The sequence below is a fragment of the Coloeus monedula genome (genome assembly GCF_965178545.1).
Source record: "Coloeus monedula genome assembly, chromosome: Z".
In the NCBI taxonomy this organism is placed as follows: Eukaryota; Metazoa; Chordata; class Aves; order Passeriformes; family Corvidae; genus Coloeus; species Coloeus monedula.
In genome coordinates, this window is record NC_138822.1 from 77,817,337 (window position 1) to 77,829,669 (window position 12,333).

General features: G+C 45.4%; 1 protein-coding gene across 20 annotated transcripts in view; it reads right to left on the bottom strand.

Moving 5' to 3' along the window:
* The window catches only part of CELF4 (CUGBP Elav-like family member 4), a gene marked incomplete at both ends in the record, with an annotated part of 677,793 nt that overhangs the window by 27,823 nt on the left and 637,637 nt on the right, over positions 1-12,333 (bottom strand). For 15 of the 20 annotated variants that reach the window (XM_082302229.1, XM_082302219.1, XM_082302230.1 and 12 more), the window contains one exon: positions 1,644-1,709. In XM_082302229.1, the coding sequence (XP_082158355.1) occupies positions 1,644-1,709 (66 nt within the window). The remainder of the gene's footprint in view (positions 1-1,643; positions 1,710-12,333) is intronic. The other 5 variants (XM_082302220.1, XM_082302225.1, XM_082302235.1 and 2 more) reach the window with 1 other exon arrangement.

Here is a 12,333-nt window from a genome sequence, read left to right on the forward strand (position 1 = left end):
AGGGGAGAGAAAGGGAAAGAAGAAAGAAGGACAGATTTCAGTGTTGGGAAGCAAGGAGCTTTCTCTCCAAACCACCACACCAAGCTAGACGTGGGCTTTGCCCCTGTGTTTTGGGTCTGTGAAGGGCCATCTTGTGCAGCCTGAGGTGTGGCGTAAGAGACATGGTCATGCTTCAGGAGGTGCCGCAGGGCCCTGAGCGTCCTCCCTCCCTCCAGCTCTGTCAGCAGTGGCACCCAGGGCAGCCATGCAGTGTAAAAGGGCACTCTGCTGAGACCACTCCCAGCAGAGATATGCAACCATTCCAGCTGGTGAGACAAACACCTTCAGGCACGAGCTCAGTGCAGAGATGCCCATGCTGACAGCCATGCGCAGAGCATGCGCACACCTTTCCCCCACGTCATCTCTGTCACCCTGATTAACTCCCATGCTCATAAAAACAGCGCACACGTATGTTTCCCACTTCATGTGCCCACAGGCTGTATAGACACAGTTGCATGTACACTCTCGGATATACATTTTCTTTCACGCCCATAGAGACTTCCTTTCTCTCACACAAACACAGTAGAAACAGTGAGCTGCAATTAAACAATTTTCTCCATCTCAGCTCCCCCACCAAGCAAACAAGGGGAGCCATTCACTACCACAGATGGTAGATGATGTGCCTTGCTGCTAAAAATACAGAGTATGGGTCGCCTGCAAGACCAGAGCGAAGAGGATAGGGGCCATGTGTGTGCTGAGGGGTTAATTAACAGCTCAAAGGGTTGAGTTGCTTCCCATCTATCAAACCTCACAAGCAATAAATGACAATAACTAAAACACCGGCAAATGAAGCCCTACATGGAGAATTAAATTAAGTTTCCAGATACAGTGCTGACACGAGATAATAGCCATTCCTCAGCGGGAACCCATGATTGCTCCAGTTACCACAGGAAATAATGACTTTGGGGTGGCAGCTTCCTCGCAACGTTGGCCGTGGACACCTCGTGAGGGGAGGCTGAACACGGCAGGGTCGTGGTCTGCACCAGGTCACTTTGGCTGGTGTCAGTCCATCAACTGCAAAGGAGCTGCTCGGCATACAGGACACACAACTGGAGGCTGACCCACGGGGAGCTGTGGTGAAATCTGCTGAGCAGCAGGGGAATGTCTGGATAGCTCTTAAGCAAAGCTCAGACTGACTAACTGGGGCATGGCCAGCAGACACACCCTAAGAAAAAGGGTGTGGTGCAGGCATTCCATACCCTTCCAGGCACAGCAGCAGTGGGTCTGCGGGGTGTGGCTGCCCATCTTCCCTCTTTGCTGCAGCACTCAGGAGACCTGTTTTAGAAAGTGGCCTCCAAAGCAGTGGCCTGATTTTGCACTTGGGCACTGTGCTAAGGCAGACCAGACATGGTCATGCTGATGAAGCTTCACTGAGGTGCAGGTCAGTGGGAGCCTTTCCCTGGGAAATGGAGGAAGTTGTTTCCTCAGTGAGAGAAGACCCTGGGTATCTCGATGTTGTTGCAATTTGGATCTGGGAGTCTGTGGCCTCCAGCTTGTTCCTGTATCAGTAAAAACCTCCCTTCCCTCAGCCCCCTGAGGTGTGTTCAGAGGGTAACGGCTTTAGAGAAGAGAAAGGTTTATTGGGAGAAAGTGTTAATACTAACGACCTGCGTACTGCTGCACTCCAGCGTAGGCTTGCTGCAAGGGGTCTGCTGCAGTGGGGCTCTGTGCTGTGGAGACACAAGAGAGACAAGGAATTAAGGGGTTAAAACATAAGGCACTCTCCCCTTATCTTTTATCATCAATATGTGTTATGAAACAGGCAGACCCAGGGGCTGAGGGTTGAAGAGGAGCAACTCACTCACCCTATGGACAGGAATGTGGAGAACCCCCCAGGATGGCTAAGAGGGGTCTGTCCCCCAGCCATCACCCTGTGAGACCTTGGAGCAGAGGACAAATAAACCTCTCTCCTCGTTTCCCAAGCTTTAATTATGGATCTGCACTGGTCATGCAGATTTTTGGCACTAATCAACCCCAAAGAACCCTCATCTTAAGCCAGGACTAACACTGTGCTAGGTGCTGTGCAAACTCAGATCTCAGTGACAGCTACAGTCACATGAAACTTTCAATCAGAGCAGAAAACAACAGGGGCATAGCAGGAGGAAGGAGAAGAGAACAAAGCAATGGCTCCTGTCATCCCCACATCCCTTTGAGGGGCTGTGTTGCTGCCAGGCAGCCCCCAGTGAGAGAGAAGAAGCTGCATGGAGGGGAGGGGACACCACTTCTCTGCTCCAGGGAGGATGCTGTGAATCTCTGCATAAGGCATGCAGTCTCTTGCTGGCTTCAAAGTGTATTTTCTCTCTTTACAAGTGTGCATTCCTCCCCACTAAAACTGTTTATTTTTGTGAAACTTTGAAGTCTTGCTCAAATACAACCAAAGCTAGTTAAGAATTTTTTTTTTCTCTCCTTTGGTTGATAGGGAGAAAAAAAAGAGAGAAACGTGTTGGATAAGCTCTTTCTTTATCTGCATCAATAAAAAATTTAAAGCAAAGCTTGGCTAAACCTCCAGTCCAAATGTCACCTTGGCCCTAATATTTCACTTCTTGTTATGAGTTTAATTTGTATTTATTGGTACTGCACAGTTCTACATTTATGCAGTCCCTCCAACCTATTCCTTGTAGGATGATCCCTTAGGGAACTGCCACTTTCCCACATCCATCCCACCTTTTTTCCTTCTTACCCGCACAGAGGTGTGGCTGGAGGCAAGGCTTGGAGGATGCAAAGGTGGGGGCCTCTTGGAAGGAAATCTGGTGCCATACACCTATCCAAGGAAAGACACTGACTGTATGGCAAAGTGTGGGGGAGGTTGTCATACGTGAGTATTACATACCCAAGGAACATGGATAAAGTGTTTTCTTACAAATAGAAATACCAGCTTGAAACTTAACTTTAAAGATCACCATTGGTCATGACGGAACCTTGCAAGGTCTTGCACTTTTCTCCCAAAATACAAGGAGGAATGGTGAAACGACCAAATTTGAGGTGGCAAACCCAATTAGCTGGCTAAGGCTTGGGAGCTCCTGTTCGTTATGGGTATTACTGGATCATGTGGACTTTGAGGCTGGGGTAGTCACAGGAAGAAATAAGTGGGATTGCAGTCTTAGGCTGGAATGGTTTCCTAGCTGACTTTTGGCAAGTCCCTCAATATGTGTATGTGTGAAATGGGAAAGTGCTGTCTTACTGTAAGGATTTTCATTTCTTACAAAAGGGTGTGAGGAGAATACATTAAAACCTGTGGGAGGTCAGTGGAAGGCAGAATAGAGATTCTACACTACATTTTTTAAAGAGTAGCTTTTCCAGGAAAATAATGGAGGTAATGTTCAGAAAATATAAAAAATGTTTTTACTTACTCCTTTCTTCCTGAAGAAGAAACCAACTAAAGTCTATTCTTTTTAACCTCTGCTCAAAACTGTTTTCCTCGAAGAACAGAATATTGGTCGTATTGTTCCACAAGAAAATTGAATATCTATGAAAAGTTGAGTAATACATCAGTTCCCTCACCCCTTTAGGAGAATGGATCATAATAACTTAGACCCTTCAAGTCCTGTCAGGTAGAAGATATCTCCTGAGAAAGGTGAGGGAACCTGTGGTGAGTGAAGCAAATCTTTGTAACTATGGTTTTGCAGACTGCAGTGAAGCAGAGGATCTGCCATCCCTGACCCAAAGGCAATTGTCCTTCCTTCATTGCATAGTGGAAGCAGTTGTCTGCTGCTCAGGAAATGCAGTTACAGTATTTCATTCCTCCCCAGATGAGGCTGATTCGGGCATGCTTGTTCTCCCCCTGACCTTCTGATAATTAGCAGTGGCTGACACTTCACTGATACAGGAGAAGTCACTAGGCAGGACCTGTCTGACTGTGGTCCTTTCCTTCATTCCTTGCCTTATCTGGACACATGTGGGAACTGCCCAACCTCCCAGCTACAGCTGAGTCTATCTCCTGGATATGACCACCTGTCTCACTGCAGAGCTGCTCTGCTTATCCCACCTCTGGATATCTCACCTGCCTTTGGAACCATATTTTGACCACCAGAACTAAGACATTCTGCTTAAGAAAATTACGCTGATAATCATGGCCCACCTTTAAATATTAGAACTGGGCAAATACTTTATTTGAAGTGTTTGGGATAACAGGCTGTGAAATGCAGCCTTTCTGCCTTCCACACTAAAGCTTTCAGAGTTCATTATTTTCCCAACTATTAATGACTTTCTACCAAGGGTAATATCTAACTGAGTATTTCTCACAAGGCTGCCTTGTGACCCAGGTCATGCATGGGGTTTCCTCTTGTCTCATAGCACATGCAAGCCAGTGGGAAGGCTCTGCCCTGGTTTCAGTCAGCTTTGCTCCAATCTGGAAATCACTTCCTCATGAGAAAAGAATACACAGAGTAGCTGTTCTAACACACAGGGCCCTAACATTGACCCAACCATCCCTGGATGCTCTTGAAAAGCAGAGTTCAAAGCACCTCTGGGGAGGCAGCAACTCCTGGCTTGGGGCTCTGTTTTACTTGTAGTCTCACACCCTGCCTTGGCCATTTGGGAAAAGCAAAAGTTGTGGTAAGTCACAAGCAGCAGGAATTTAACTTGGCACCTCTTAAAAGTGATGACCTCTGCTCACTGAAGAACTTGCCTTCCTTAGCTTGAAGACTGTGTTTACTCAGCAAATGAAGATGTGACTTCAGCACAGTGGACGTGTCCGTGCTGGCCAACACGGCCTATGAAGATGCAGGGACACAGACTCCAGGGCTGGCTGGACACCCTGGCAGGAAGCCAAGGCATCTTGGGCAGCCATGAGTACATCTTCATGCTGCTGCTCACCCTGTAAATGAATCAGACCTAGTGAAGGGCATAACTGCCTGTGCTCCCAGACGTAGCATGGATGAAACCAACAGCTGGTATTGATCCAGAAATCTCAAGACACAGATTAGACATTTGAGGAAGTTGTGGCCATGCTGTGTTCTGTAAAGTGACAGTCCTCTTACATGTTAATGACCTATGAGGAGTTCATTATGGGCTCAGATACACAAGGAGCTCACAATTCAGAGTCAACCTACCACAGGGGTTAGGTTTGGCTGTAGCCCACCATGTGCTAAAATTCAAAGTGATTGGTAGATAGGAGTAATTTCTCTGTCTCAGCACCAGAAGAACATCAGGTAAGGTTGCTTTATTCCTCCATAAGATACACATAACTTCACAGGGTGGCCTTCACATAGATCATTAGTGAGAGAGTTACCCTGCCTCAGTCACCCTTTTTCCCCATCCAGCTTGCCAGTCTTCTTTGATACTGAAAATATTAGTTGAACACAAACATTCAGGGCTGGGAAAACACCTCAGCTCCTCTGTGTGCTGTTTGTGCCAGGGTGCAAGCCCACAGTGGCACACAAGGTAAACAGGTGTATAAGGGCTGGTAAGTGCTATTGATGAGAGACGTGGATATCACAGAGCACCTTAAAGCAGCTTTTGGACCAGAATCAGCATGTATCTAAGTTGTAACATCATCCAAAGACCTTGGATGTGCTGACTCTGTGCAATTGTGCCTAGGGAGAACATCTGAAACAGCTTTCCTTGTGACCAGACCCATGGAGGTGTCATGTCCAACATACAGACATTTCTGAGATTAAAGGTGGTGTAATGTAAATGCTGAGGATCAGCTGGTAAAGGAAAAAAAAAAACAGAGAGGGTCCTGAGAGGACAACCATCAATCATGTCAGCCCCACTGAAGTCCCTGTGGCCTTGCTGCTTTCCAGGAGCTGAGGATCTGGCCTGGCCAGGGCAAACTAAAGGTGTACTGTGAAAACAGATGCTAATAGTAACTTCATTTGACAGCTCAGGGCAAGAGCCTTATCCCCAGACATCTCCTCTATATTAATTTGATCATTTCCATATCTCCACGGGAAAAATCTTGCTCAAATACAATTGTCTCTTTGCAAGACAATCCTGGCCAAGATGCCACAAGGTGACCATGGCAGATAACCTTCCATAAACCTGGAGACATAAAACAAGCCAATGACCTACTATATGGCCATAAATATAAATTTAACGAAGGCAGCACTTATTCATTAGGCAGAAGTCAAGAAATGACTCCCAAGTCCTTCAAAGAAAGTAGATCCGTTAATGTCACTTTCCAAATCCTCTGCCTGATGCCAAAAAGCGAGGATGATTTCCCAAGTCAGCATGAAAAACCAGTGCTTTAAAATTAACACCAGGAAACTTTCTTACTCCTGATATATCTCTAGATTGAAATCCAGCTTTTTAAAGGGGCTTTCAGTTAGTGTTGGGTCTGACATTTAGCTTCTGTCAGAGAATGAATGGATGGAGGTGGCAGAATGAAGCCTGTTGTTAAAAATAAATAAAATTGGTTTAAGTGATATTCTATAAAGAATCCTTCCTGAGGTGCTGGTAGCCTGGCTCCAGTGTCTGTCCAAGACAAGCAGTTATATGGGTGTCCCAGGTGAAAATGGTTGTAGGGGACAGAGAGCTGGAGTCTGCTGTGGTATTCATGGGTGTAAATCATGAGGATCTGCACTGAAGTGAGTGGGCTGGTGAGGAAAAAGGATGATAGTTACTGCCTGAGCCATCAAAAGGGGCCTTCCAATGCTCTCAGTGGACTATGGGACAGCCTCCCTATCCCAGCTCAGGTAGGAGAAAGCCATAGTGGTCTGTTCTCTGAAACCAGAGTAGTCCAGTGCTCCTGAAAGACAAAAGCAGAGCCTGGCACATTTTTCAGCCTCTAAGGTGCCTTGTGATTTCTCTTTGGTGGAAGGAGTAGTCTTACTCCCATGTGATATTCTCTCCACTCCTTGCTTCTGAATATCTGTGCATTTTGTGACTAACATGCTCAATTCCATCTATTTCACTCTATTTTGCAGAGATGCTTCCTGTATAGGTTTGAAACAGCATATTATGAGCTCTGCCCCATCTATCCATTCCTCTCACTGTCCTGGAGGTATTCCACACCTCTCCCAGGAGCTGCAGCTTGGCCACTATTACCCTTGGGAAGGTGGGTGAGGGAGGAGGGCAATCAAAGAGAGGCAGTGCTGTTCAGTCAGTGTGGGGGGGGTAATAACATAATGATAGGAAAAAAAAAAATCTATGTGAAGGCCAGGATTAAAATAAATAAATAACTGAGTGGGAGGGCTCTATTCACCTTCTCCTTAAATCCAATTTAAATCACTCTCTACAGCCCTAATCTATATCCATAATTATATCATTTCGTACAACAAGCTTGCGAGAGGTCTTAAGAAATTTATGTAGATTAAAATTCATGGGTGCCATAGTACAGATTCCATATTATTAAGATTGATTAGGACAGCTGATGCTGTGATTAAAGAAGCCAGCGCTTACTGTTGTAATTAATTAGGTATTCAGACACAACAATAACTGCAATAACAGAAAGAATGTGCTGATCTGGCAGAAAACAGAGGCTGATCCTGTGTTTTATAGTCTCATTTTGCCATTTAGGGGTGGACACCACTCAGTTAAAGACATGCTGTCCCTCTGTCTCTTCCCCTACACATCAAAAGAACAAGGAAATCCAGGGCTTATATGTCCTCTGCTTCATCCTGTTAGTAGGAAAAAGCCCTCTTGGTAGCATCCCCAGCTACTGTAGGTGTTTGTTTGGGTCAGCATATGGACCTACTATAACATTCATCTAGTTCAGTCATGGAAACCAGGATTATCTTTATTATTTTCTTAAAAGTCCCACCTCCAAGCCCCATGCCTAATCAGGTTGCTTCTGAGATGGATGCTGAGCAAAAACATGACAGGAGACATGTCTGGCAATGAAGAGCTTCCAGATAACACAGCAAGAAAGACACAGACAACTCAGAAATGCAGACAGGTGGACATGGCTAGTCAAGGTGACAACCATTCAACAGCAAAGTCAGGACCAGACTTCCCTCTCTTTGTTGTAGGCCATAATCACATATGTCAGGGTCAGGTTTTGAAAGTTTTTAAGGCACTCTAAATCCATATTTTGGGGGAGCTTAGTTTAAGTCATCTTTAAAAATAAAGCTCAAAGTCTTAACTCACATGGATGCTACTGAAAACATCAGCACAGAGCCTGATTTGTGTTTACACCTTCCTCCAGATCAGAGGAGAAAACCCTTTTGCTCTGGAAAGGCTCACGCAACTGTCTTAAACAACCTCATTCATTACATCTGCAGCATGGTCTCTGGAAGTACATGGCACCATTAAAGTGGCTTAGACTGCAACTGAAGATGGCAACTTGTTATCAAGTTTTTAATGAGTTCATTCCTCCACTTGTTTATTTTACCAGTAAAGCATACTTCATGGCACATGGCAGATTGTTGCAAATGGGTCAAATGAATGCTTCCGACATAATGATGTGTCTCAGGTGCTCACTGCTGCATTTTTGGGACTGCTGATACAAAATATGAACAGGAAAGCTCTCACCTGGAAATTTAGGGTGGGCAAACAGTACAGAGCCAGAGACTTCCTGCAGTGAGGAACTTAGCCTCAGGGCAGCTGAGCCAGGCACATTTCTAGGCTATAGTGTATGGCTGGACCAAATGCTGTGGAGTTTGGTTTTCATCCTGGACCTTCTACGTGTGCAGGCAAGTCACTGTTTTTCTGTTCTCCTGATTTACCTTCTCTCTAAACTCTTCCTGTCTGACACCCTTCGGGCCTGAAATATCAGGATAGACACTGGGGTGGGGGAAGCCAGTCTTTTCCTCTCCCTGCACTAGTGAAGAAGCCCTGCTCCTACCCAGTGTCACTGGATGGTGCCTGCCATGATCAGGACTGACACTGGACTCATTGGTCTGGAGCAGCAGCCTGTCCATCAGCAGTGCTGCTAATTGACAAGCTGATGGACAAGGCCGTCATGACTACATGCTAGCAACTCCTCCACTGCAAAATTAACTTGGGTAATGATAATAATTACAGATGGAGTCTGAATGCTGTCTCTGCTGGCAGTGGGTGAAATTGGTACCTCTTTGTTGAGCCAAGGAAAATGAACTGATGGTCATAGTCCAGTTACAAAGACATGAGTTGCTACAAAACAGGAATTCCCCTGTGAAGTACACCTTTACTGCCTGTCTCAGTGGTGACTTGGAAAAATGTGGGCATGAAGGCTTGGCTGCCCATTTGTACTGACAGCTAGTCCTCACCAGAGAGGGCTGGACCCTGAAGAGGATATGAAGTGGAGGTTGCTGTCTTGCTAGCCCAGATGTACCCACTGTGTGCTAAAGGGAGTGGTGGTGGAGAAACTTGTGCTGGGTCTGCAGAGTGGAGAGATAGAGCCAGTCCTGGAAGGGGTGAGCAGTCAGAAACAGAACCACTGTGTGCCTGAAAATAGTAAATGAGGTGACACACTTTTAATGGATTGCAAGGAACTGAGGGGACTTAGCTTTTGTTTCCTCAGCAACCTAAATCGAGACCAAATGCACTGAATTGGAATCCCAGAATATCCTGAGTAGGAAGGGATCCATAAGGATCATCAAAATCCTGCTCAGTGGAACCCCAAGAGTCACACCATGTGCCTGAGAGCATTTTCCAAGTGCTTCCTGAACCTGTCATGCTTGGTGCATTGTCCTAGGGAGCCTGTTCCACTGCCCAACCACCCTCTGGGTGAAAAGTTTTCTCCTGATATCAAACCCTCCCCTGACAAAACTTCAGGCCTTTCCATCAGGTCCTGTTACTGGTCACCAGAGGAGAGATCAGTGCCTGACCCTCTGCTTCCCCTTGTCAGGAAGCTGAAGAACTCGGCACCTGTGAAAGCATTCCCCATCTAAGGCTCCACAAAGCTGCCATACTACTGGCCCATCCCTGGCTCTGGACATCCTTTGGCCCAGGAGGAATAAAGGGGATGTAAGATGCTATGTGATGTATTTCCACTTCTTTCTGGGCACATCACTGGATGGAAGATTATGGAGCAGTCCTCACTTTTCTGGGAGCTCTGCTTTGTTCCTTCTTCCAGTTCTCTCATTTCACTGATAGGCTGACAGGCAAGCCCTTCTCTCTCTTGTTTGCTGCCCTTTAGTCTCATGATTTTCTCATGTCTCCCTCCCCTTCTCTTACCAAAGAGGCTTTATCTTTGGAGTGAGAATTTTGTCTAGTCCCTCACAATGCAATTCAGCAGGGCAGGACCTGTTAACCAGAGAGCAGAATTCTGATGATGTGAGACACAGCAGAAGCCAGTGCAGATGGTCTCTACTGTTACTGTACATCACACAGGGTTACAAGAGAGGCTCTGGGCTCTGGGTGGCTAAGAAGCTTTGGCAGAAGAGTGTAATCCCCGCTACTATGACTAATGTGGAAATGGCAAACGCTCTTGTGCTGCTGCAAAGTGACTCACAAGATCATGGCACAACAGCTCTTTGTCCCCACTATATATTGTGACACTTTGCCACGTTCAATAGCTCTGCAAACTGAAAGATTAAAGGGCAGGAATTAATACACAAAAAGGTCAAATCTCCAAAGGGGCTTAGACTAGTGGAAGGGGAAATACTTATTGCCTTGTTATTCACTCTGTGGCAAAAAGTGCACTGAGGCATTATGTACTGTCTGATCTTGGAGAAGGTGAGACCCTGGCTTGCAAAGGTTATGCCTGCAAGGAATGGTTTTCTAGTGCCACTGCATGGATCCATAGCCTGACCAGATTAACAGAGAAAGCTAATTCCTGCAGGGACAGGGGCTGTGATCAAAGCCCTGGTGAGTAGGGATGTTCAAAGTACTCTGGCCTTTGCCACAAATCCATGGATAGTTTGGTAGTCGGACTGAAATGATACCATGTACATCCCTTTACCAGTGTAAGGGAATCTTAAAAAAAGATTCAATTATTCAATATGGACCTGTTTTTATAAAGACTGTGGTATTCTGGAGTCCTTTGGATGCAGCATCAAAAATACTATGGCTGGTCAGACGAGTGAACATGTAGACAAACTGCACAATTAATGGAATTTATTAGGGTCTGAATGATATGGATGCCATGCCTCTAGAGATGTTCATTGTCCTGTTTTGCTGTTTTCAGGCAACAAAGAACATTCTGCTACAGGCCGTAATGGTGTGAACCCACATTTGAAGATTTTTTGTGGAGTATGAAAGAGTATCTGAGAGCAATATTCAGGATTTAAACAATATGTGGCGAGTCATAATCATAGCAAGACTATGATTATGTACATAATACTGCAGCAGTCTTAGCCACTTTCAGAATGAGAGATACGCCATAAAAGAAAGTTGTTTGGAAGATGCTGCCTTTGGATGGGGACTGTCATGATCTTCCCTTCTCTATAGTGTTAGTGCAATTGCCTGCTCAGCTGTAATATTTTATTTCTACCCTTGCATTTAGAGACAGAGCCATGCAGAACCACAGGGCAGTAAGAGATGCAATAGAGGAGAGTGAGAAAAATCCCATAATGATGGAACAAGCTGCCCAGTGATGAAAATTTCTTTCTAACCCCAAGCAATTAGTGGCTGGCTTATATCATAAAGCATGAAGTTTTGTGTCCTATCTACATTTTATCCCGTCTAATATGGCTGTGGATGTTCTCATTACCCATATAAATGTCTAATCCTTTTATTTTTTATGCTGCTAAGCTCCAGGACTGAGTAAAGCCTGTGGCAAGCAGGAGAGGTTTGGAGAGTGCATACATGCTCATGAGAAGGAACATGATTAGATGGAGCAAATGCATGATGTAAGCTACGTGGACTTGCTTTCAGCGTTTCAGGGACAGATAGAAGCATAATGAGAGGTGAGTGTTTGACCTGCCACTGTTCCCTTTACACCTCTGCCATAACTTAAGGTGTCACTATGTTATGGGGAAGCTGAGCAATGAGAAAGACAAATATATTGCTGAAGTTACCCCAAGATAAAGCCAAACTTTACACAGCTCAGACTGTTTGGATGTCAGCTTTACTGGCAGAAGGGAGTCTCTGCCCACAGCGAAGAGGGGCAAGGATGACTGTCAGCTTTCAGTGTGTCAGCCTGTTGGTGTTTGTGCAGGGACTTACTGTGAATTGCTGCCTGAGCAAGTCTCTCCGAAACTCAGAGGGAATCAGATTAAGGCCATTGACTTTTACAAAACCATGGATGAAATACCTAACTGAAAGGCTTCTTTGATTATGGGGATAGTTGGGGATAGTAACAAAAGCTCAAGCCATTAAGATTCAGCTAGAAAGAACATCTTTTCTCTGGTACCCACAGTAATGGATCATCAAAATTAAATAAATAAACCAGAAAAGAGGAACAGACATGCATATAAATGGATGAATAAGCAGAGAGATGATTGACTGGAAAACAGGTAGGTACTGAAATAAATGGACAGAAGAACAGAT